This window comes from Schistocerca piceifrons, chromosome 1, assembly GCF_021461385.2.
Source record: "Schistocerca piceifrons isolate TAMUIC-IGC-003096 chromosome 1, iqSchPice1.1, whole genome shotgun sequence".
NCBI classification, from domain to species: Eukaryota; Metazoa; Arthropoda; class Insecta; order Orthoptera; family Acrididae; genus Schistocerca; species Schistocerca piceifrons.
The window spans coordinates 752534789-752561721 of NC_060138.1; the positions used below are offsets into that span (position 1 = coordinate 752534789).

The window sequence follows — 26933 nt, forward strand, 5'->3', positions numbered from 1 at the left end:
GCCAAACATATCGTTCAAACGTTCAGAATGAAGATGTACCAACTTCACACCTCACATCCACGAGACGGTGCCTTACTGATGTTTCTGAGTTCACATTTTACTTTGTCTGCTCCTAACATTTCGCCGGCAGAGTGTTTGCATGGGCAATGCCATCGGACCTTGCTGCATTTGCTTCATCCTTTCTCTCTGTGACAGCTTCAGACTTCACCACAAAGTTTCACCTGCATGCATCACCGTCACCAAAGTCACCTACGGTCCATGAATTCAATGATCCTGCTGTAGATCAAACTGTTCTAGATTTCTTCATTGAATGACGTCTGGTCACATGAAGCAGCCACATCCGTCTGCCGCAATGCAACCCCCTCTGCACCTTACCAAATTAGGTACGTCCACATGCAACCGCCCCACTGATGGTAGTCTCCACCTGCCCACCTGTGGTGCCAATGTCATCAACACTTCAGGTCGCCTCTCCCATAAACAATGACACTGTCGGCTAGTAACCAGCACCCTCCAGCCTCCTATTTGTGCTGTCGGAGTTGTCCTGCACCTGGTTTTCCAGAACAGTTTCCCTGTTGGAATGCCGGTTGGTCTACTCTGCCTCCAGCTACGCAATCTGCCTCATCAATATCCACAGCTCAGGCCTCTCCCCTCTTCCTCCTAATATGGGCAGGGAGAGGTGTGGTATAGGCCACTATCCAGTTGGCCACACCTCCAAATACGCGCACCATCAGTTACACCGCCATGTTTCCTACAGCTGCAACCGTGACATGGGGATGCTGACACAAACAATTATGCTGCTGCCAATTAGATGTAAGCATCCTCTGTCTGGAGCTCCAGCGGAGGGTGAACTACTAATTTGTGTGTTTGTCCATCAAATAACATTTACAGACTTTCATAGTGATCAGGGCTTTACATCTTCTGAATAGACATTGTACTGAAAAGTGACAGGTTCATAAATCCTGTATATAAAGGGTGTATCAAAAAGAATCATCCTATATAAAAAAATCATAACTATTATGTTATTTGAGATATGTGCGTGAACAATGTACTGTTGCGTAGTGTGGGTCTGTAATAACTGTTCAGTGTGACTTTCATGCTAGGTATGGTGTGGATCCTCCTACAGCACAGAGTGTTAGATGATGGCATGAACAATTCCAAGAAGCTGGTTGTTTGTATAAAGTCAAATCACCGAGTGTCTAACACAGACGTCGAATGCATCCGCCATAGTTTCACAAGGAGTCTGCAGAAATCCATTTGCCATGCAGCTCAACATGCCCCTGATGTCCGTCTCGCATGTGTTGAATAGATGTTTACACATGAACCCATACAAAATTCTGCTACAGCAAGCTCTTCGTGACGGTGACAAACAACAATGTGTGGAGTTCTGTAATTTTGTTCTTGGCAAGATGGTGGATGATAGTTTTCTTCCACACTTAGTATTTAGTGACAAGGCAACAGTCCATTTAAATGGAAAGGTGAGCTGTCACAAAGAGAATATGGGGTACGGAACAACCATATGAAGTTGTACGAAATGAGAGGGGCTTCACAGTTGGAGTCTGATTCGAAAGACTTCATTTACGAGTAGGATGGGCCACCGCCACACTGGCATCTGGAAGTGCGAGAATTTTTAACTCAAAGGATTACTGACTGATAGAGCAGCTGCATTGGACCAAATTATTCAGCCATACATTACTGGCCTCCAAGTTCACTGGACCTGACTGTATGTGATTATTTCTTGTGGGGCTGTGTAAAAGGCCCAGTTTATGTGCCTCTGTTACCAACAACAATGAATGAATAGACATCACATAACAGCAGCTGTGGAACCTGCAACTCAAGACATGAAACTTCCCGACAGATTAAAACTGTGTGCCGGACCAAGACTCGAACTCGGGACCTTTGCCTTTTGCAGGCAAGTGCTCTACCAACTGAGCTACCCTAGCACGACTCACGCCCCGTCCTCACAGCTTTACTTCTGCCAGTACCTTGTCTCTTACCTTCCAAACTTTACAGAAGCTCTCCTGCGAACCTTGCACAACTAGCACTCCTGAAAGAAAGGATATTGCAGAGGCATGGCTTAGCCACAGCCTAGGGGATGTTTCCAGAATGAGATTTTCACTCTGCAGCGGAGTGTGCGCTGATATGAAACTTCCTGGCAGATTACAGTTCATTACATGCATTAGAGTTCATGAGGAACAAGGCACGATCACCAACAAACCTCTACCATCGTTGTGTCCAAGAGGGTCAAAGCAACTGCAGAGCTGGTTAATGAAAATATTAATGATTATTTCATAGTAAATGAGGAAGATATAGTGTTATACACCGAACCCAGTGAGCAAAATCTTTATGAAACAGTATGTGGATTCTCATATTCTCTCTCTCTCTCTCTCTCTCTCTCTCTCTCTCTCTCTCTCTCTCTCTGGTTTCCTTGGCCAATAAGAAGAAACTCACAGATTATGCTGATGCTCATCCAAAATGTAACTTCCCATCATTAAAATCGCAATTCCGAACCCTGAAGAAAAAAAAATCTTCAAATGTGGAAAAGAGAAACGGAACAAGATGGCACTGGAAATATTTCAGGATACATGAAGCTGGTGAATCAGCAAAATTGTCTACCGTATTTACTCGAATCTAAGCTGCACTCGAATCTAAGCCGCACCTGAAAAATGAGACTCAAAATCAAGGAAAAAAAAATTTTCCTGAATCTAAGCCGCATCTGAAATTTGAGACTCGAAATTCAAGGGAGAGAAAAGTTTTAGGCCACACCTCCAAATCGAAACAAAGTTGGTCCATTGTAATGTGAGACACAATTTAGGTCGAATGAATGATGATACAGCTACAGTAGTTTGGTTCGAGTCGTAAGCTTACCAGTTAAGCTTTACCAGGTAGCCATTGCTATGTGTCAGGCGCTCCGTCCGTATTTATACGAGAGCCCTTCCTTTTTCACGTGCTTTGTCTGGTTTGAATCGATTGCGTATTTTTCTTTGATCTGATAAGTGCCGTTCTCTTTGTTATAGGTGTTTACGTCACTCTAAGCTGAAAATGCATTATTGTACTGTGTCATGCATTGTTTGTCGCGTTCTGATAATGTGTGTTTACAACCTGTCGCTGCTCGCGGCATGGCTTGCTTTTGTGTGCGCTACCATCGCTTACGAAAAAAAAAAGGAGGAATTGTCGCATTAGCGAAACAATGGCAAGAGACTGCTATTTGTTGTTACTTACACTGCTGCTTTCTTTCATAATGATCAACAAGAACCAAATAATAGACTGCGTATGATAGAAGATGTTCTGAACGCGAGTTGATCTAAAATTTTTCGCCGTTTGAAAATCTTTGCAGAGGCCTCTTTTGTTCATTACATTCTGCACAGAAATTATAATCATAGATTTAAAAATCTAGTCAACTGCCGTGCTTCATTTCTGACTGTATCGCTATTAGGCATAAGAATAATACGAATATAGACATGACATGATATGTATATTCTTCCGCGTTTGCTGTTGTCTCACACTAGTTTCGTAGTTTATTAGGCAGACAGGATTTAAATGAGATAGCAGCAAATACGAACGAATACATGGCAAAATGTTTATATTCGTATTATTCTTATGGTGAAGAGAATACTGGATGTGATTCACAATTCATAAAAGTTCCTATTAGCAACCATCTCTTCTCACAGGTAGGAAAAAATTCAGAACGTAGAGTTGGCCATATTGACAAACATCCCAAACAGTCTTGCCAGTCGGATTTTCATAGTACATCAAAATGCTGCTACATTCGAAGATGAACAATACGGAATTTGTATTTACTTCATTGGATAATGTATGAAAATGCAGTGGTCAAAACTCGGGGTGGAGAAAAAAACTTGTCTTCCACCTTTTTTTAAATTTATTTACTGACTCAGAGGTTTTGGCGCCAGTATTTATCTTTGTGCCTGCAAAGCATGCCTGTGTAGCACTACATATATTCGATGGCAGAAGTTAGTTGTGGCGGCACCTACCAACATTTTTCAGAACTTCCGCTTACTTTGCACTCAATTCTAAGCTGCAGGCGGTTTTTTGGATTACAAAAACCGGAAAAAAAGTGCGGCTTAGATTCAAGTAAATACGGTACACACTATTGATCCTGTGTCCTGTCATACACTGATTCATACTGGCATCCAGTCCGATCAATGTTAATTCTACTGAGTGATTCTAAAAGAATACCACAACATCGAAAACTCTGCAAAGAAGAAAAGGAGAGCTACGCTCTGTCTGTTGTTGACTGAAGGAAACTCTGAAGTTTCATTTGGTCACTAGGAGTGTTGGCCATGTGACCTTCATTTGTGCTGTCAGTGCAAAGATGACAACTACTCAACAGAAACTTAACATACTATCAAGCACGACAGAAGTGCATTTAAGACAGTTGTTCAGCGCGGATTTCAAACCAAGTACGCTGTTCAAGTTCCTGATAAGTGGTGTATGGTATGCTGGTATTAACAATTCACAAATAAAGAGTGTTTGCGCAAAGGGAAAAGTTCCGAAAGGCACCCCACGAGCTAAGATAATATTGGCCATTCTGGATAGTGAACAGCCTTCTCAAGGAGAAATGTTTTAACTTCTGTTATAAAGAAGGGAAACATTTCAAAACTTTTCCCCTTGATAACCAAAGTACCTAGTTCCAGCAGAAAATCTTCATGCAGATTTTCAGAACAATTCTAGACTTTCTTGCATGGACCATGAAGTTCCAATAACATTGTACGAGGGGCGTTTGAAAAGTCTGTGCAAAAATAAAAACTACTTACGTGTTTGGGGTAAATCTTTTTTATTTTTTGAGTCTCCTTTCAGACTTATACACTTCATCCAACAGTGTTCTAATTTGTTGATCCCTTCAGAATAATAGGAATTGTCCAAGTCTGCAAAATAGCTATTAGTTCTTGTAATCACCTCCTCGTTTGAATACAATCTTTGACCCGCCAGCCATTTCTTCAAATTGGGGAACAAATAGTAGTCCGAGAGAGCCAAGTCTAGAGAATGGGGGGGGGGGGGGGGGGGGGGGGGGGGGGATGTGAAACGATCTGGAATCCTATTTCCATTAATTTTGCAACCACAACTGCTGAGGTGTGTGCCGGTACATTGTCGTGATGGAAAAGGACTTTTTTGCGGCCCAATCGCTGGCATTTTTCTTGCAGCTTGGTTTTCAAACAGTCCAACAACAATGAATACTATGCACCTGTAATAGTTTAACCCTTTTCCAGAGTGTCGATGAGGATTATAGCTTGCAAATCTCAAAAGACCGTCGCCATAACCTTTCCGGCTGAAGGAATGGTCTTCGCCTTTTTTGGGGCAGATTCTCCCTTGGTAACCCATTGTTTAAATTGTTGTTTGGTCTCAGGAGTATAGTAATGTATCCATAATTCATCCACAGTGATGAAATGACACTTAAAGTCTGCAGATTCTTCCTGAACAGCTGCAGCACTTCACACGATTCAGTTTTTGGTCAAGCGTGAGCAATCATGGAACCCACCTTGCGGATAGCTTTCTCGTGTCCACATGTTTATGCAAAATATTATGTATCCATTCATTCAAGATGCCCACAGCACTAGCAATCTCACGCACCTTAACTCTTCTGTCATCCATCACCATATCATGGATTTTATCAATGATTTCTGGAGTCTTAACCTCCATAGGGCGTCCAGAACGTTCAGCATCCATTGTGCCCATATGGCCACTCTGAAAATTTTGAAACCACTTATAAACTGTTCTAATCGAAGGTGCAGAGTCACCGTAATGTTTATCAAGTTTCTCTTTAGTCTTCTGAGGCGTTTGGCCTTTCATAAAGAAATGTTTAATCACCACACAAAATTTTTTTTCGTCCATTTTTTGACAAGCACTCGACTTCCTTGATTCACACTAATCCCAAACCCAAAGACATAGACCAATATGGCTGAAGCTAGGTGTGTGTTCTTTCCAAAGATGCTACTAACTAAACATGACCTCAACATGCGCCGGTGGTGCCATCCCTCGGACTTTGTACGGACTTTTCAAACACCCCTCGCATGTGCAAGGGCACACATGGTATGTTCTGGAAGAGCCACACTCAAGGTGCCAAAAAGTCACATGTGGCTCACAAGCCACGATTTGCCGACCACTGTTCTAGGAAATTAAACAGGTCATCAACCTGCTTAGAATTGGGCAGGTTGCGTATATGATGCATACTGTTAAAACAATAAATTTCAATAACTGCAGGGTGTAAATTTTCCAATTTATACCTGACCACTGTTTATTTCTTGGAATTCATCGACTGAAAGAGGATGGGCCCCTCCTCGAACTAGTGAATTGTATGTGTCGAGTTTCACCCATCTGATTATGGATAAATATGTGCCTTTAATAACAGTATTACTACTATTACTACCCTATATTTTATCATCCAGAAATAAACAAAGAATTTGAAAGTAGTGGTATTTCAAGCACAAGATTATTAATATTTGTTTGAACCAACAAGGAACACGAGATACAACCCTGAGGAATATCAAGCCTATACTTTCTTAAAATAAATTTATGACTGACACTTGAACTTCAAGGCAAGAGAATATGGACAGGAGAGTTGCCATATATCACACACAACTCAAGTGTTCACTCAACTCTCACAAAGTAATCAACATACAAAAATAGAACTGGCATCAGTGTGTTCTGGATGGGCTCCTCCAGATTTTCATTTTATATATAGATTTATTTGTAGGAACAAATTTTTAAGGTGATATACAGAAAGTTTACAAAAATGTGTTTCCTTATTACACTATGGAGGTTTTGACAAGTGAGGGGTTTTTTTTTTTTTTTTTTTTTTTTTTTTTTTTTTTTTTTTTTTTTTTTTTTTTTATTGAAGTTAGGCTAGAAGACACACTGCGGCAATGAAATATTAAGAATTTTTTTTTCATCTGTTCTAAACAAGAACTCTGTAAAATATATTTAACACAAGATAATTGGAGTTAAAACTGACTCATAATTCTCCACTTGTATGTCAGAGCTAAGCTGTTGACAGCTGAGTTTCATTATGTGAAACAGGTTGCTAGGTTTATAATTAACCTGTTATTGAATTTTCTGATCAGCAACCATAGAATGTCGACATTCCCTGGCAGCAGCTTGTGGTTAAGGTTTTTCCCATAGCAAAAGCAGAGGTTGTATATAATTGTAAATGATGATGTGCAACTACCTCGAGTTTTCCTCTCTGCAGTAGTAACCATAAACACAAAGACATAATGTGCATATCATAGAATGTTTTCCCCTCAGTTTCCAGCTTTGAGGATTTTCCAGCATATCTTTATTTCTTGGACATTTCTTTGACTATTTTCGTAAGTGTTTTTGTTTGTATTCATAGATGCAGTAGCTCTTTCAATCACATTCTTAATGGAGAGAAATGAGCCATTACAAAAAGCTTGCCTTTCTTGAAGTAGGCACATAATGTGCAAAATCATCTCTCTCAACTGAGCTCATATAGCAATCCATAAGCCACAAGAGTGATGTGAAATTTTTCCACTCTCAACATTTCACAAACTTATTTCTGATACAGTTCAGTATTGCACAACAAATAACAGTAAAAACACATAAAATAAGGATTCCTGCTATCACACAATAGGGGAAAAAACATAGCATGCAACAAATGACCACACAGGATCGTAAGTTACATGAAACTGATGCCTAGACCAAGCAGGGGATATAGGTTTCGCAACTGTGGGTTAGGGCTGCAGCTGCAGCTCTGTTGGAGTTAGCTGATTGTGTGCTGTGTCTCCATTGTGTGTCTCGACCCACTACATCCTTCACAGCTCAAGTAATTTTGAACAGAGTATTATTGCTTCAAATTCAGAATGTCTATGTCCATATGACAGCATGAAAATGTAAATGTCGTGTGACTAGAGCCTCCCGTCGAGGTAGACCATTTACCAGCTGCAAGTCTTTCGATTTGACGTCGCTTTGGTGACTTGCGCATCAGTGGCCATGAAATTATGATGATTAGGACAACACAAACAATCCCCCCCCCCTGTCGTACTGACCACCCAGCTACCGGGGGTAGACAGCAGCATGGTGTTGATACACAATGTTTACTATCTCACAAATAAAATTAGTGACATGATTTGAATGGAATAAGGCAACTGTGAAATTCCACAAACTGAATGCAATTGAAGGAAATCGATAATTGGAAATTCAATTGAACTTTTGCTTTATCCTGTTGTGTGCATGGTGAAATTGCACTTCATCTTCTAATATTGGTTTGGTGAGTAGTACATCACCACCATCATTATTATTATTATTATTATTATTATTATTATTATTTTATTATTATTATTATTATTATTATTAAATACGGAAAAAGTCTCATGAGACCTATGAAAAGATTTGTGTACGTGTAGAAATAAATATGTACCAGAGGTCTTATATTAAAAACAACTTTCACAGTTTCATTATACGGAGTTCAAAGTCCTATGTCTTGGGTATGGCTAAGAATGGCTGAAATGGTGTATAGAATGTCATGAACAAAGTTGTAAATAATCAATATAGAATACAGTAACAGAACTTATTTTTTCTATGCTCTGCCAAGATACATAACTCGTAACAGCAGGTATCCATATTTCATGTCAATATTTGGTTGCTGATGAACATAATACAACACGTTTGCTACTAAGTCGCAAATCTACCAGCAGCTTTAGAAAAAGACCAAGAAAACAGCTCATACCTAAAAATTATACTTAAAAATTCTGCACTGAAGATAAATTCATTACTGAGGAAATTACTAAGCTGAAAAGGCTTTTCACCAGTAAGTCTCAGATATTTTATGTATTCAGAACAACATTGCGTAAAAGAATGTTCATAAAGTACAATTGTCAAGCTGTAACTGATTTGAGTTTATTTTATATGAACAATTATATAACTATGCTTTCTTTTGCATGCGGCATTCCCTCTTGCATACTCTTGTGTCTCCGAAGTGCATACCATTTCCTTGCTGTTGGTCCATCTCTGGTTACTTTTTCTTGTGAAGGAGGACTATGAAATCCATATTCAGCTTTGATTCCTAGCGTTTGGCACTTATAAACCAGAGCATCTTTAATCACACAATACAATCTGTCCAGTTGATGATATCTCCAGCATTGGAAGACAAAACATTACAGAGAGATGTGCCTTAGACCATAGCCCAACACCCATAAAACAAAAATTGCAAAGCATCTTTGCTTTGGATTTTGTTTAAAACCATTTGATTGTTTTGGTCAACCTGCTGCATATTCATTTTATGTTTGTATTTTATTTATTTATTTTATGTCCTGGTCTTTCCGCTCTCTTCACTATATTGGTGATGTCTTCTTTTCATTTCCATGTCCTCTTTGTATCCACTAATATATCTTTCAGTTTTCAATAACCACTGTTCTCTGACATGGTGACTGCCATCCTTTTATCATTACAATCAATTTTAGCCCAACAACAACTCAGCAAAGCAGTGTAGTATTTCTGGCATTGGACTTTCTCTTCAGAGCTGAAGGGTTCATGTTTTGTTTTCCCACTCAGATTTAGGTTGTCTGTGATTACTCTAAATGATTATGGCAAATACAGACATGATCTTTTGAAAAGTACTCGACTGATTTTCTATCTTATCCTTAGCCAGTCCGAATTTAGGCTTCATTTTTAAAGTCATCATCCTCGATTGCACACTAAATTCTAATCTTCTCCCTTTTCCTAGTACCACATCTTCTGGTCTTTCCTTTGGATTTTCTTTCAGGTGGTGTTCATTTCTTTACTTCCACATAATATAAACTGAGTTTTAAAAGAGAGAGACTCTAGCAACCAGTTTGGTAGAAAGATAAATGCCTTTCTCTTCCTAAATTACTTAAGATTTCTCAATTGTTTACATACCATGTTCTACATGAGAAAAAAAGGAAAAAAATTACACAAATCAACAAATAAGATTATTAAAAAAACTGATTTTAATAACGGATCATAAATAAGAAATACCTGGCTTGAATTTCCAACACCAGTGCCAAGTTCCAACCTGGGCTTCTTCCTTGGTCCAATTGCCTGTAGCGCTGTGAGATTTGCTTCCCTCTGTCGCAGTTCTTCCATCTCGGCTCTTTGCATCTAAATAAAAATAAATAAATAAATAAATAAATAAATACAAAATTTGCCAACGGAAGATCTACAAACTGAAAATGATCTGTATATTGCAATTACTTCGTTAAAGTGTTTATATCATTGTTCCACAAAGTAAAGAATATTTATAACTGTGAATATAATTGATGGAGTGACGCCTTCTTGATACTCAGTATAAAGACACACCCTCTGACAACACAAAAAATCTGTACCACTCCCATTCACAAAATTTTAGGCCTAGGAAGCTCAGCTGCTGCGGTGAGTTGGAGTCAAGAATGAAACCGTGGTAATAAATGTCTTGCTGCTGCAGTATTCAGTACCACAGTTCTCAGCAATAGAGAAACCATGTGCTGGTAGTGTACTGTTCTAATACTACTTGCGTTAATTTTTTGTGTTATTGTGTTAATTTGTACAAATCATGAAGTCAGCAGACCAAGCACTTCAAAATTCTTAATTAAATCTTCTGGCCCTCAAGAGGGCAAAGCTAGTGCAACAGGATGTGAGAATTGGTGGATACTATTGCTAGTGTTAGAAAATTTTGACAGATATGGTAAAATAGTAGCATGCCAATTACTAATGCAATACAAATATATGGTAAAGTAGTGGCATGTCAATTACTAGTGCAATACAAAGAATGAGAAATGTTAAAAGTTTAAAAAATGCCTTAAAGAACAAAATTTGTTTGAAAATTCAATGAATTCAGGGTGCATACACTGACAAGAAAAAAATTCCCCACATTTTTCCCGGATTTTCTGGTTAAAAGCAGACTTTTTCCTGGGTGAAAATACACCTTCTCCCTGTTAAGTGACAGTATACTTTCCCTTGGAACAGTAAAAGTTATCAATCCTATGAATGGTTACGGTTTTATACATCAACATAGGACTTTCCGGAAAAAAAAAAAAAAATCATTTTGGGAAGATCTAAGACATGCAGCAACATGTAAGCTGCATATTTTCATATCAGGAAACTGATGTTAAGCTTTTTAGTGTGGTTTTTGGGGTGAAAATTTTCTTGGAGTACCAGTACTGTATTGTCTCATGTTTGGTTTTTATTATGGCATACCACCATACGTGCCCAAAGATGAAAATGTGCACCTGAAATGGCAAACTAGCCAACTGTGTGGAATGAAGCACTTTGTTTCAAATAAACTGACTGCCTCTGCAGAAAACATTAATAAACACCAAATTTCTTTAGCAAATTGACAAAAATAACTTTATTGTTTTACAGGGTGGTTAATGCTTGACTGCCAAAAATACGGAAATAAAACAGAATCCGAAAAATGAAACTAATAACATAATTTCAACTTCCATAATTATGTGAATGTATTTTAATTCACTTGATAGCTCCATCCCACAGAAATCTGTTTTGTTTTCATTTGATGTGGGAACTGTAAATGATGAGGAAACAGCCAAATTACTATGCGTAAACATGGATCACGTGCAGCTAACCCAACTCAGACTGTTCTCCGCATGCACAAATTTGGCAGCTTGCGCATGCCAGAAAAATTTTGCCGGGTAGCCTCTGGCTGCTTGTTGCTACTGCTCACGCAGCTAACAGCCACATTTCAAGTACCCAGAAGCTCATACATGACTCAACTGTGAATGTGCAAGAGCCCGCTGGAAGTGCTGAAACGAACCTAATGCAAACAGTTGTGACATCACGTTCATCGGAAGCAGTTTGTTGTTATGAAGTAACGCACTCTTTGTCCTAAAGCCTTTCACAAATTTTGCTGTTGGCAGACATTTGTGTGTGCACTGTGTTTTGTTGTTGTAAATGGTGCATTTCCTTTGTAACTAAGTTTTATTTTGGTTTTTCCTCTCGTTTATGTTTTATTGGTGGAGTCTTATTCAGGAGTTGTAACAATGAAAAATTCCCAGTTTTTTCCAGGTGGAAAAAATTCATGGGTTTTTCCTGGATTTCTCAGTTGCCCCAGGGCGTATACACCCTGGAATTACTCATTTATCAACATTGGTGTACAGAGGCAACATTTCCAGGGCTATTGTAAAAATGAGTAAATTTGGTGATGAGAATAAATATATCAAGAAATTCAATCAACAAATTATTTATCCAATATTATGTTGCAATCAGTTAAACTCCATATTCAAAAAATCAAACTGAATATGATGCAAGATGATGCATTGTGAAAAAAATGTCGAATTTCACACTTTGAACATAGCATATTCTTAACTAAACAGACCACTCTGTGGAAGTTTACAATAAAGTTAACACAATGACATAAGCATATCATTTTCTGACACCCTACACATCTGCAAGTATTACACTACAGCATTGTGATTCCACCTATTAATTGGAACAGAAAGCATGTAAGTCAACAATTTACAGTTTCTGCTGTCATCACAGTTTTCCAAGGATTTATATTTTCAAGTGAGACACCAGATGAGCATGATTTCTACAGACACTGTGCATTGATCTCAGAGAAGTCCCTTCATGGCATAAAACATCTTACGAAAAATTCTACAGGGTTATTACAAATGATTGAAGCGATTTCACAGCTCTACAATAACTTTATTATTTGAGATATTTTCACAATGCTTTGCACACACATACAAAAACTCAAAAAGTTTTTTTAGGCATTCACAAATGTTCGATATGTGCCCCTTTAGTGATTCGGCAGACATCAAGCTGATAATCAAGTTCCTCCCACACTCGGCGCAGCATGTCCCCATCAAGGAGTTCGAAAGCATCGTTGATGCGAGCTCGCAGTTCTGGCACGTTTCTTGGTAGAGGAGGTTTAAACACTGAATCTTTCACATAACCCCACAGAAAGAAATCGCATGGGGTTAAGTCGGGAGAGCGTGGAGGCCATGACATGACATGAATTGCTGATCATGATCTCCACCACGCCGAAAATTCAAAGCATTTGACTTTGTCATCGGGTGTCAGGGCTTGTAGCAATTGTAAACGGTAAGGCTTCTGCTTTAGCCTTTTCCATAAGATTTTCCAAACCGACGGCTGTGGTACGTTTAGCTCCCTGCTTGCTTTATTCATCGACTTCCGCGGGCTACGCGTGAAACTTGCCCGCACGCGTTCAACCGTTTCTTCGCTCACTGCAGGCCGACCCGTTGATTTCCCCTTACAGAGGCATCCAGAAGCTTTAAACTGCGCATACCATCGCCGAATGGAGTCAGCAGTTGGTGGATCTTTGTTGAACTTCGTCCTGAAGTGTCGTTGCACTGTTATGACTGACTGATGTGAGTGCATTTCAAGCACGACCTACGCTTTCTCGGCTCCTGTTGCCATTTTGTCTCACTGCGCTCTTGAGCGCTCTGGCGGCAGAAACCTGAAGTGCGGCTTCAGCCGAACAAAACTTTATGAGTTTTTCTACGTATCTGTAGTGTGTCGTGACCATATGTCAATGAATGGAGCTACAGTGAATTTATGAAATCGCTTCAATCATTTGTAATAGCCCTGTAATTATGTGGTTTCTGATATAACACATTCCACTGCATCATGTCATCCATTTTTACAACAGTGCAAATATAATTCGCAGTTTTGTCCTACATTCCACTGTAAGTAGATATTGCCTAAGCAAATTGAGTAACTCCTCGAAGAAACATGATATCACTTGAAGGCAATCAAGTAAATTCTCAATATGATCACAAGCTGTTTTGTCTTGCATATCTACACATTTTTTCAAAGGCAGCTTTTTTAAGTACCAACACTTCCCCCAATCGGCTCAAGTTTTCCTACTTTCTACTCTCTGAAGGTGCACATTCACTATGCACTCTTCAATGATGTCCAATCTCACATCCAGTCAAAAATGGGGAAATTCAAGCAAATACAAGCAGGTGAAGAGTTACATTTACCACCCACACAACAGTTCAGCAACACCAAAAGAGTAGGAAAAAGCTTCTATTTCTAAGCATCCATGGTCGCAAACAAGAAACATGGAAAAAGGATTACCAATGTCAAAAATATTAAACAAAGGGAAAATTTTATCAGATACTAAGCTAAGAGTGAAACCTCAGTTACATGGGAAAGGAAGACAAACGATACACAGTAACAGATGAGATACCCAACCCTGTCGAGTTATGAAATACGGCTATCTCACAGTTACATTCAATTACTTGACTTCCTTTAGTGCCTAATCTAAATGCCATTCTCAATGTTAATTTTCAGTGATCTTTCCATGCATATCCCCTTTCCCTCTTTTTCAGTCATCATTATTCTAAATTGGTTAATCCCATCCTCCAGCACTTACTACACTGTTTGCTCCAAATACTTCTAACACCCAGTGTCATCAACAATATGCTTCATATAATCTTATCTTAGATTGTGTCTCCATTTGCTCCCTCTAATGCTCCTCTGAATGCAAAGTAGAGTACCCATGAATGTCTTTGCAAATGCATTAATTAAGTTCCCTTTTCTTCTGGCAAGGGTATTCAGTATATCTTCCTTCTAATCTTCACTTCATTTTTCATATTTGCCCCCATAATTTTTAACATTCTTCAACGGTGTCATCCTCAATTTCACTGTTGGGGAATTTAGTATTGTCCTATCTACTATTCATCATTTTGTATTTGTTTCATGAATATTTAACCCAAATTTGGAGATAAATAGGTTGACCATGCCAGCCAACTGCTCCATCGGATCTTTGCCAATAAGTGCTATGTTGCCTGAGATTCTTATCATTGACGTATGTACCTCCTGTAATTTTATTTCTATTCTGAAATATTCTTTCATTTACTGGTACACCAACTTGGTTTTGATGATTATTCAATTGTTTCTGAAATTACCACCTGCTAAGCCATCAAGATGTCTAAGGCTTTTATACATGTACACAACATTAAATACACTATGTGATCATTAGTATCCGGACACTTGGCTGCAAATGACTTACAAGTTCGTGGCACCCTCCATTGGTAATGCTGGAATTCAATACGGTGTTGGGCCACCCTTAGCCTTGGTGACAGCTTCCACTTTTGCAGGCATACGTTCAATCAGGTGCTGGAAGGTTTCTTGGGGAATGGCAGCCCATTCCGCACAAAGTGGTGCACTGAGGAGAGGTATTGGTGTCGGTCAGTAAGGCCTGGCACGAAGTCGGCATTCCAAAACATCCTAAAGGTGTTCTATAGGATTCAGGTCAGGACTCTCTGCAGGCCAGACCATTACAGGGATGTTATTGTCGTGTAATCACTTCACCACAGGCCATGTTTTATGAACAGGTGCTCAATCGTGTTGAAAGATGCAATCGCCGTCACCAAATTGCTCTTCAACAGTGGGAACAAAGAAGGTGCTTAAAACATCAACGTAGGCCTGTGCAGTGATGTGCCACACAAAACAACATGAAAAACACGACCACACCATAACACCACTGCCTCCGAATTTTACTGTTGGCACTGCACATGCTGGGAGATGACGTTCGCCAGGCATTTGCCATACCCACACTCTGCCTTCGGATCGCCACATTGTGTACCGTGATTCGTCACTCTACACATTTTTCCACTGTTCAATCGTCCAATGTTTATGCTCCTTACACCAAGCGAGGCGTCATTTGGCATTCACCAGTGTGATGTGTGCCTTATGGGCAGCCACTCGACCATGAAATTCAAATTTTCTCACCTTCTGCCTTGCTGTCATAGTACTTGCAGTGGATCCTGATGCAGTTTGGAATTCCTGTGTGATGGTCTGGATAGATGTCTGCCTATTACACATTACAACCCCCTTCAACTGTCGGCAGTCTGTCAGTCAACAGATGAGGTCGGCCTGTACGCTTTTGTGTTGTGCGTGTCCCTTCACATTTCCACTTCACTCTCACATTGGAAACAGTGGACCTAGAGATGTTTAGAAGTGTGGAAATCTCGCATACAGACATATGACCCAAGTGACACCCAATCAACTGACCACGTTCGAAGCTTGTGAGTTCCGCGGAGCACCCCATTCTGCTCTCTTACGATGTCTAATGACTACTGAGGTCACTGATATGGAGTACCTGACACTAGGTGGCAGCACAATGCACCTAATATTAAAAACATATGTTTTTGGGGGTGTCCGGATACTTTTGATACCATAGTGTATGTGTCATTTTTTTCTCTCTCTCTTCTGTTACTAATAACAAAGAGAAAATTGCTCCTCTAGTGCCTTTGCCCTTTACAGTGGAACAAAACTGATCTTCATGCAGTAAGTTTCAATCTTTATTTCCATTCTTCTGCAAATTATTCTAGCCAACAATCTGTAAATGTGAGGGGCCTTTAATTGCATCGAAAGGAAAAAAAATTGAATCATCTAACATGAAACTGTTTCTACGAAATGTGGAGATGGGAACTTCCTCTACAACAAACCCTCACCTTCAGAGTCCACCAGGATTTAATCTCTGTTAAAATATGACCCCTCCCTAACTTCTTTTTTATTGTTACACTTTATTTACTTACTCAATTAGTTTCTTTATTCTTTTTCCCCACTTCACTTCACCAATTTTGTTTTTTCTCCACGCTCTTAACTGCACCATTCATTTCACTTCTTCTTTCTCTTCTTTCGCCCATCTTTATTTCTCAGTCTGTCCTTTATATTTTCTCTGGACAGAAGCTGGTAGTGTGCTACCAATATCTTTTCTTTGCCATCCCACTTTCTCTAATGCCTCTCCTTTACCTCTATCTGCCCCCCCCCCCCCAACCACCCTCCCTCACAACAGGTGAGTTGTCCTCATTTATTCTTTTGAATTGCAGTCATCTGCTCATCACGACTAAGTTGTTATCTGAACCCACATGAGAATCATAGTAGTATAGACAGTCAATTATTTGATTACAGAGTCACTGTTGACCACTGATGTAATCCACTTGAAAAATTCCATTTTTAGGTGAATGGCAAGGTTCCAGGTTTGATTCCCAGTCTGTTGCAAGTTTTGAATTGTCAGGAAGTTTCAAAGAGAAGTTTGGCATATACCTCTAACCTATTGCAACTCTAGAAACAACTTCCTCTTATGTATTTTTCCCCATTCCATACTATATGGTATTCCTCTGTTCAGTTTCCTCCTCCACTATAAACTTTCCAATATCCAAGACACTCTATTTCACAGTCATCAGAATGTGACATGGGCACAGTAACATATGTAACACTAGTTGGTAATAACTCTGCTTCAATGTTAAAAAACATCGAATATTCAGTCATATTGAAATAATGGAAAATTCATGATGGAATATAATATGTACAAGATCTGACCAAAAAGCAACAGGCATTTTTATTTTTCTTGAAGAATCTTTATTTGTCCATCAACCTCAACTTTTCCCCTTCAAAGTAGTCCCCACTTGTGCCACTGCTTTTTCCAATCTTGGAAGCACTTTTGAAAATCACTTTTCGTTATTGTGTTCAGTTCCTTCAGCAATTGTGTTTTTATCTCATCAATGATGGCAAAAAGACATCCTTTCAGGGTTCTATTCATCCTCGGGAATAGACAGAAGTAGCAAGAGGCCACATCTGGTGAATATAGTGGCTGAGGCAACATAAATGGTTTTGTTTTTTTGCCAAAAAATCATGAACAAGCACTGAGGTGTAAGCAGGAGCATTATTGAGATGAGTGTTTTTGCCACAATTCTGGTTTTCCTCTTCAGACTGATTCGCCCAAACATTGCATAACTTGCAGGTAGTATTCCGTATTGACTATACTACCACAAGCAGAAACTCATGATGCACTATCCCATTGTAATTGGAAAAAAAAAAAAAAACAACTATGTGGGCCTCAGTTTCGAAGTCATACCAATAGACTCATGTTTCATCATCGCTCCATTCAGCAATTCCTGAGCAATGTCTGTGTGTCATCGTTTTTGGTCAAAATTCAACAATTTCGGAACAAACTTTGCTGCTACACATTTCATGCCCAAAACATCCAAAAAGTTACTTGGTACGAGTCAAAGGATATGCCAACACCATCAGCAACCTCTCTGATGGTGATTCAGTAATTTTCCAGAATGGTCATTCGGCAATTTTCCAGAATCATTTTCTTTACTTTTTCACACTGTTTTCAGTAATTTATATGCTAGGACATCCAGGGCAATCGTCTTCTTCAATGTCTTCGCTACCCTCTCTGAAACATTTATATCACTCGTACACTCTTGTCTTCTCGTAGTAGATCTGCCAAAAGACAGAGGCCGTAGTCAACATTTAGAATGCAATGCTGCACTTTATTCCATTTTCCGCATAAAATTTAATGCAGTTTCTTTGATACAACATTTTTTAAACTAAAAATTTCCCAAGCACTTGAAAACACATCTAACCTTTTCAACTGTCAACAATAAACTAAATATTCCAAACATCTGAAAACAGATACGTACATCAGGAACATATGTACCAACAAGATATACAATTTTTGAAGATCAGATGTATAAAGACTGTGAAATTAAAAACTTCCTGTTACTTTTTGATCAAATTTCACATACGAAGACATATCTACTTACCAAACATTAAGTAGTTGAGGGCTACACAGGAAAGGGGGGAAAATTGTTTTGTTCTGTGGGAGCTAGCATATACACAGACTCAACTACTGTTGCAGGTTAACTTTGATGAAGGACTTGGCTTGACAGCTTCCATCTTTTCTACACCCTTGTTCACTTAAAACCTGATGAGTACCAACCACCATTAAATTCCAGCAATTTGATTGTTGTAGTAACCAACTCTGATTATTAAATTTCCTATTCATAAAACTATTAATAACATTAACTCTTGTTATCCATTCATCACTCCAGTTACTATTACTACTTGACGAGAAGTTTGGTTATCATTTTACTTTGCTAATCCACACAAATTTCACTCTCACGCTATTAAAATTTTTCGATGTCCCTTTAACAATCCAAATCCTAGCATATCAAATTATTCATCTGATTATTTTTTTATTTTTTTTTAATTGAGAAAACAGATAGAAAAGAAAATGAGTTGAGTGTGACTGCTTTCATTAGAAATCTTCAGTTGCGATAGCTCATTATTTTTTAAGCAAAACCTTTACCTTTTCTCCTCAGACCAAACCTGGATCTTTTAGATTAGTAGCTAACGATACTAACTGCTATGTCGCAATGACCCACCATCTGTTTTTATACATTGACAATACTATTTTGCAGTTCTATGTGTAACACTCTTATTCATTCCCAATGAATGGTTATTTGATTCATTAACTAAAATGTAAAACTCCACAGAAAATTTCTGAGAGTTTGACACTTCTGAACAAGAATCTCTACTATCATATAAAATTTAGTACCTCATTAACAAGGCACCACCACCACTCCTTTGTCAACAACTGCACAGGATCAACACGATGATATGGCAGTGGTGGATTCTTTATTTTATTTTCTCACAGACTGTTCAATCATCTGAGACAAAATTATTCATCATTGAAGGAGTTACTATTTACATATTTTTCAGAAAAAAGACAATATTTTTATGTGAAAAACAAAAGATTGACAATATTATACAGAAACAAATAACACGTAACACTGAAATGCTCAAGATTATTGCAAGGAACTCTTGTACAAAATAAAGTTTTTGTCACTTGAAAACCTTTAGTTTAGCAGATTAGTACACATCTTGCTGTACAACATTTAAAGGTGTGTTATCCAAATGCAAACTGGCCAACCAGTTATCTGGTGAATGGCCAGATGATTGTGGCATAATACGGCCATTTGCCTGATAACTTTTCTTCCAGAAAATACACTGGGAAAAACTGAAAAATATAAGTGAAAATGATTCTTCTGCTTAGTTTTCATCGAGTGAATGTTGCAGTTCTTCTTGAAGGAGTTCATATTATTATACAGAAGTTCCATCAGAGAGAGAGAGAGAGAGAGAGAGAGAGAGAGAGAGAGCGAGAGAGAGAGAAACGGCTGTGTCACAGATCCTTTCTAAGCTAGTCATGTTCTTTGCGGATGTGTAGAGTTGCCCCAAAATATGGTAGTACAGGAGATAAAGAGAGAAGAACACAAGATTTAATACATCAGTGTTGACGACATTTGGAAATATTTTTGTAGTGAAGACCACACTAGCAATTTTCTAAACTCTAATGTAAATGTGAAACAAGAAACCTTTGCACCAACCTTTAGTCCAAAAAATTTCAAAAAATTTTATTTCACTAATTATTTGACAATAGTAAATTCTGCTCTTAAATGAGTTCTGGAACATAAATTTTATGCAATGTCTTTTGTTGTACTCAAATGATTGTCAATTTAGGGCAAGTCATTGGTTTATTTTAGCCACTACCCATATGCTAAATCCTTTACTTTATATGTTTCTCACAGTGCCATCTGAATATTGTTTTGTCATCTATCACATTAGTGACAGGATATCAATATCCATCAAGGAAACCAACAGACCTTGAACAGATCCCTGTAGCATGGCTCCTTTACAGCAACTTCGGCATGACTAAAATTTGTTTTCTATTTGCTGACACTAGAGAAAACATGTCTGTCTCCTTTGTGCTAGATATGAAGGAAACTCTTGGTAAATTTTTCTCCCAACAACACAAAGCAAATCCATTAAATGAATCAAAGACTATACCTATTTTCTACCTATATTATTTGGTCCTGCAAGTGTCTCACAAAACAAATGAATTTAATTTTATATTGATACACCTTACGTCCATATGCCTTTTGAGCCCTAGTGGTTTCTGTCTCAAACTACAATTTTATTCGTTTTGTTTTGAAATTCCAGTGCCTTTAGCATGAACCACTGATGCTACGAAAGAGCTTTTGTAACATCAGTGGTTCTTCTTAACGGCAGTTGAAAAAATGTGCTGAAATGTGTGTTACTTTGAAAACATTAGTGATAAAGAAACAAATACTGGAAGTCCAGGTTGCAATAAGGGCAACATTATGAAAAGGATAGATTGCTACTAGCCATATAAAGGAGACACTGAGTCACAGACAGACACAACAAAGAGACTGCTGCAAATTTAAGCTTTCAGCCAAAAGCCATTCTTCTAAAGTAAGAAATGCGATTCTTGTGGGAAGTAGGAAGGGCGAGGGGGTGAGGGGGTTGACTGATGTGTGAAGTCAGGAGTTTGATGGGTGGGTGCAGGGACTAATGAAGGTTGAAGCCAGGGAGGCCAAGGGGGGTTACAGAAGTGTTTGCACCTGTGCAATTCAGAAAATCTCATGTTGGTAGGAAGGACTGAGATGATGCAGGCTGTGAAGCAGTCACTGAAATGAAGCACATCATGTTCGGCACCATGTTCAGCAATTGGGAGATCAGGTTGGCTCTTGGCCACATTTTGTCACTGGCCAAACACGCAACACAGACTGCTTGTTAGGTGTCATGCCCACATAGAAAGCAGCTCTGTGTTTGCACCTTAGCTTGCAGATAACATGACTGCTTTCACAGGTAGCCTTGCCTCAGATGGAGTATGTGATGCTTGTGACCGGACTGGAATAGGCGGTGGTGAGGGGATGTACGTGACAGGTCTTGACTCTAAGTCTCTTCCTGGGAGAAGAGCCATGACACAAGAGGCTGGGAGCAGGGGTGGAGTAGGGATGGACAAGGGTATTGCTTAGCTTCAGTGGGCAGTGAAATACCACAGTGGGAGGGGTGGGGAGGATAGTGGGTATGATAGTCCTCATTCTAGGATGCAATGGATGGTAGTCGAAACCCTGTCAGAGATTGTGATTCAGTTGCTCCAGTCCTGAGTGATACTGCATCATGTGGCGAGTGGTCCTGGACCCTGGGCATGTGGGCGGGGTGGTGGGTGACTGGAGAGATAAGGGACATAAGATCTGTTTCTTCACAGGGTTGGGAGGGTAATTTCGGTGTGTGAAGGCCTCCAGGGGCCCCTTGGTATATTTGCAAAAGGTCTGATTGAGGTTGATCAGGTGAAGCGAATGGTGGAGAAGGTGTTGAGGTTTGAGAGGAATGTGGGTAGGTGGTCCTCACCCTTTGACCAGATCACAAACATGTCATCAACTAATCTGAATCAGGTGAGAGGTTTGGGATTCTGGGTGGTCAGGAAGTATTGCCTCTAGATGGTACATGGTAGTTTGGGATAGGATGGTGATATCCAGATGCCCATAACTGAACAACGGATTTGTTTGTAGACGATGCCTTCAAAGGAGAGGTAATTATGCATGAGGATATAGTCGGCCATGCTGGACTGGAGTGTGAGGCATTGGGAATGGTACGGTTCAACAGTGGCAAGGCCATGGGCATTTGGGCTGTTAATATAGGAACAGTGTTGGTGGTGGTTTGTGTCTTTTATATAGGAGGGTAGATTACAGCTAACAGGCTGTGTTGCTCATCGAGAGCAGAGTGTCTCTCACTAGCTGGTCACAAAGGGGCATGAATCGGTATTTCATCAAAGTGGAAAAGTGAACACACGTAATGTGCAAATCCCCTTGGTCAAGCAACTGTAACTGGTGTTTCTTAACTTGACGCACTAGAACTATGGCTCCTTCCTCAATTGGAAGAAACTGAACCACATAACTTTATTTGGCAGCAAGATGGTGCTGGTATATCTCAGCACTTGACTGGTTAAACAATGTATCCCACTGCAGGATTGGCTGCAAGGGATCAGATGACAGCTTGTTTTGCATGGTGTCCACATTCACCTTATATGACATCATGTGATTTTTACCTTTGGATGATGCCTTTGGATGATGTGTATGTGCCTCTACTACCAGTTGATCTACAACACTTAAAAAAATGAGATTTAAGCAGTTGTTGCAACAATTACTCCAGAAATGCTGATCAAGGTTTGCAGAGAACTCGTCTATCGACTAGATGTGTGACATGTAACAAATGGTGATCAAAATTAACACTTGGAAGATAAACTGTTTGAGTTACTCTTTCATCTGTTACTCTTTCATCTGATGGATTACTTACAACTGTAAGTTGAAAGTAATAAATCCTTAAAACGCTGATAATAATTTTGAAACATCTGGTATTTATGAACTAGAAAACCAGCAAGAAGAAATTCACCAGAAAAAATTGAAACAAGCCATAATTATGGTTTTTTTTTTTTGTGTGAAGAGCACACATTTTCACAAAATGTAAAATATAAAAGGTTTCATTTAAGGGTCAGAACAATTAATAAAAATGCTTTTTAACAAATTATAAAGTACATGCTTAAAAAGTAATTTTCCATCATTTACATTTTCAGTAATTTACATCACTTTTAAAAAATCCCTTTAAAAGTGTAAAAGGGAGGTTTCGCTGTACTTAACAATTCAAGCATCAACTGTAGAGCACTGTTGCAGGAAGCTCAACAAAAAGGAACCAACTGCATGACAATTAATATGTTCTTTTAGTATCCTCAAAATAATAGCAGTAGTATTAGTAGTAGTGGTAAATATTAACAATTATTATTATTATTGTTATTATTATAGTATCAGGCTGTGAAAGAAAAATAAAAAGCTAAAATAGCAATTACATACTTCTTTGGCTTTTGCTTTTAATTTAGCTTGCTCTGGATCTTCAGATTTTGATCTACTCTTTGCAGCTCTTAAAAGTAGCTCCCGTTCATGCTCTTCATGTCTCTTCCTTTCCACACGATCTAATTCTTCCAGAAACTTAAGCTGTCCTTTAACATCCTGTGTGACCTCGTACCTCGGATCCATCTTTAAACAAAAGAAAAAGTAGTGTTTAACGAACTGAGTAGATAAAAACGATTTTGTTACAAAAGAAAGTGAATATATATTTACCTTAATAACATCTATTCTATGCTCTGCAATAATGGACAATTTTTCTATCAAGTTTTTCAACCTCTCCTGAGTCGCATGTGATATCAGTGCTGCAACTTCTGGTGATGGCTCTTCCGTTAAGCCATGACGAGCAACTTTCATAAAAACAAATCAAAACATTTGATACATTGTTATCACATAAACAGCACTTGCAGTGATTGCTTCAATATAGTTAGTTACATCTGATCAGAAAATAATAAATGGGTCTCACCAATTTGTCTGATTCTTTGCTGAAGAGGAGCTGCATGTAAAAATATTTCATCTTTACATGAACGAATCTGTGTCCCAACAAATTCAGTTGAACCCAGAATCCTCTGAGTTTCTTCTGCCAGATTGACACCACCCATTGCCGCTACATCATTGATATCATCATCTCCTCTGCAGAAAAAGACGTTTCATGACACTCTTAGCAACTATTTGACTGTATAATGTGAAAGAAAATATGGCAACAAAAACTGTCAGTAGAGAAAATTGCAAGCATCAGCATATACGTACGTGTACCCTGCAGATGAGAATGATTTTTTCTCCTTTTCTTTTGCTACAGGTTTTGGCAAGAGAGAAGGTGTAGGAGGTTTGACAAAGGCATTTGTCTGAGGTTTAATGTGGGGTATTGCAGCTTTTATCTGCACAGGAGGTGGAGGTCTCAGTTGGATAGCAGTTGGGGTTTTTGTCTGCACCTGCACGGGTTGCCTAATGTGAAGTGGGGGAGTAGGGAGTGTTGGAGTAGGTACCCTTATTTGCGTTGTAATCGTTGAAGGGAGTGTCGTCGTGGCAGTCGTAACAGGCGACTGAGGCCTCAAAGCCGTTGTTGTTATCATCCGAGTCACAGGAGTTTGTGGCCGCACAGGCTGGAAATAAATTGAACAATGAAAATTAAATTATTATTCTGAATGGTTCCTCTAAATGAGATTAATTGTAAATATTAAAAGTGTACTACATTCAAATGTATAGAAATTACTAGGGCTGAATAATACTAGGCAGATTCCAAGCCGAATGATGAAAAGGTAAATTATTTCATTTATTTAGTATGAAGATTCATGTTACCATTTAATTCAAGCAAGCACACAGCAGGTAAAGAAGAAATCATATTTATGTCTATTTTTGCGTTGAAAGAAGGAAAGTCACAGTTTAAATTTTCATAATACCAAAATGATAAGAGACAGCAATAGCAGTGACTGCAAAAGGAGAAAGGAATCTTGCTGCAGCCTTAAAAAAGGAAACTCAACGCAATTTGGTGGAAATGATTTACAGAAACTGTGGAAAACCTAAATATGGATAGCCAGAAAGAGATTTTAATCCTGCTCTTCCAGAATACAGCTTCTTCAACTACAGCTTCACCTGGCTCAGTAGAATAATATTTATCACCCTGAACATGCAGTCAGATGTAAAGTCAGTACAGACTTTTGAACAAGAAAGATCATAAAAGTGCACAAAAGATTCGAAAGTAACAAAGGAAAAACACTGAAGATTCAGATTCCTAAGTATTAATCACATTAAATTGTTGGTAATGAAAAGGATTCAATAGTACAAATTTGACAAAAATCACAGCGAGAATGCAAACAAAAAACTAATTAAAGCCAAAACAAGAGAACAAGAGGGTGTAAAGACAGAGGAATTAGGGAGCATAAGAGGTGGGCGGAAAAACCTTTTTCATGTTGAATGGAATAATCTAAATGAACAAAGTAACAGAAGTAGTATTTTGATGGTATTCTCTAAATTCCACAGCATGCATACAATGTGGGGTGTTACAGGAGTGTGTTAGTCATTATCTCATTACCAAAGCACTGGAAAAAAATTTCGTAGCTGACTGATAGGACAGATGTGTGCTTTCACAGGTCATCGCTCTTTCCGTAAATAACCAGTTAAACAGCAGGGGCAAGGCTGCAATTTACCAATTTTTGAGTCGCTTGGAAGCGTCCTTTCAAGCCCCAATGCAAAATGGTTATTAATATATACTAGGTGCTTTTCAGTCACCTTGACTTTATTGTTATTGCTGCTGTTAGTATAATGACTGATTTGATGCAGCTCTCCACAGGTCTAGCCTGTTCAAGCCTCTTCATCTTTACATAACTACAGCAATCTACATCCATTTGAACCTGCTCGCTGTGTCTGAGCCTTGGTCTCCCTCTGCAGTTTTCAGCCTCCATACTTCCCTCCTTTTCCAAATAATGATTGCTCAACTGACACTGATTTAAAACTATAAATCATTCCAGAGGAAGAGCTGGAACAAGTACCATAGTGCTTGCATTTGTCACTGCGTACGTTTTGGGAGATAATCTACTTACCTTCTACTATCATGGGTAATTCCCCTAAAACAATGGGAACTACAGGTTGGAATATCAACAATGTAAGGAAAAGACAAGATCGCTACTCGCTATAAAGATGACACATCATGTGAATGAATGTGCATGTGTATCTGTATGTGCTTCTGCGCTATGGCTGAAAGCTAATGCGTGTCTTTTCATTGTGACTGTTTGCAACTCAACATGTCATCTTTACAGTGAACAGCAACTTACCTTTTCCATATATTGTTAATTACATTAAAATATAGACTGAATCTATACTTACAGCTGATAAATTTCATTAACATGGAACTTAACGTTATACTATAACATAATAAGTCTACAACGATATCTATGTGATTACTCTGCTATTCACAATAAAGTGCCTGGCAGAGGGTTCAATGAACCACCTTCAAGCTGTCTCTCTACTGTTCCACTCTCGAACGGTGCGTCGGAAAAACGACCATTTAAATTTTTCTGTGCGAGCCAATTTTATCGTGATGATCATTTCTCCCTATGTAGGTGGGTGCCAAAAGAATGTTTCCACAATCGGAGGAGAAAACTGATGATTGCAATTTCAGGAGAAGATCCTGTCACAACGAAAAACGTCTCTGTTTTAATGATTGCCACTCCAATTCACGTATTATATCTGTGTCACTATCTCGCCTATTTCACGATAGTACAAAGCGAGCCACCCTTCATTGAACTTTTTTGATGACATCCATCAGTCCCACCTGATGCGGATCCCACACCGTACAGCAGTACTCCAGAATAGGATGGGAAAGAGTGGTGTAAGAAGTCTCTTTAGCAGACCTGTCGCACCTTCTAAGTGTTCTGCCAATCAATCGTAGTCTTTGGTTTGCTCTACCCACAATATTATCTATGT

The 26933-nt window shown here is 38.8% G+C and overlaps 1 protein-coding gene across 2 annotated transcripts in view; it reads right to left on the reverse strand.

Moving 5' to 3' along the window:
• The window catches only part of LOC124711989 (transcription initiation factor TFIID subunit 4), a 197676-nt gene that overhangs the window by 57080 nt on the left and 113663 nt on the right, over positions 1 to 26933 (reverse strand). For both annotated transcript variants that reach the window (XM_047242285.1, XM_047242277.1), the window contains 5 exons: positions 24261 to 24613; positions 23977 to 24143; positions 23727 to 23860; positions 23460 to 23642; positions 9967 to 10089 (listed from right to left, as the gene is read on the reverse strand). In XM_047242285.1, coding sequence (XP_047098241.1) covers positions 9967 to 10089; positions 23460 to 23642; positions 23727 to 23860; positions 23977 to 24143; positions 24261 to 24613 — 960 coding nt within the window. The remainder of the gene's footprint in view (positions 1 to 9966; positions 10090 to 23459; positions 23643 to 23726; positions 23861 to 23976; positions 24144 to 24260; positions 24614 to 26933) is intronic.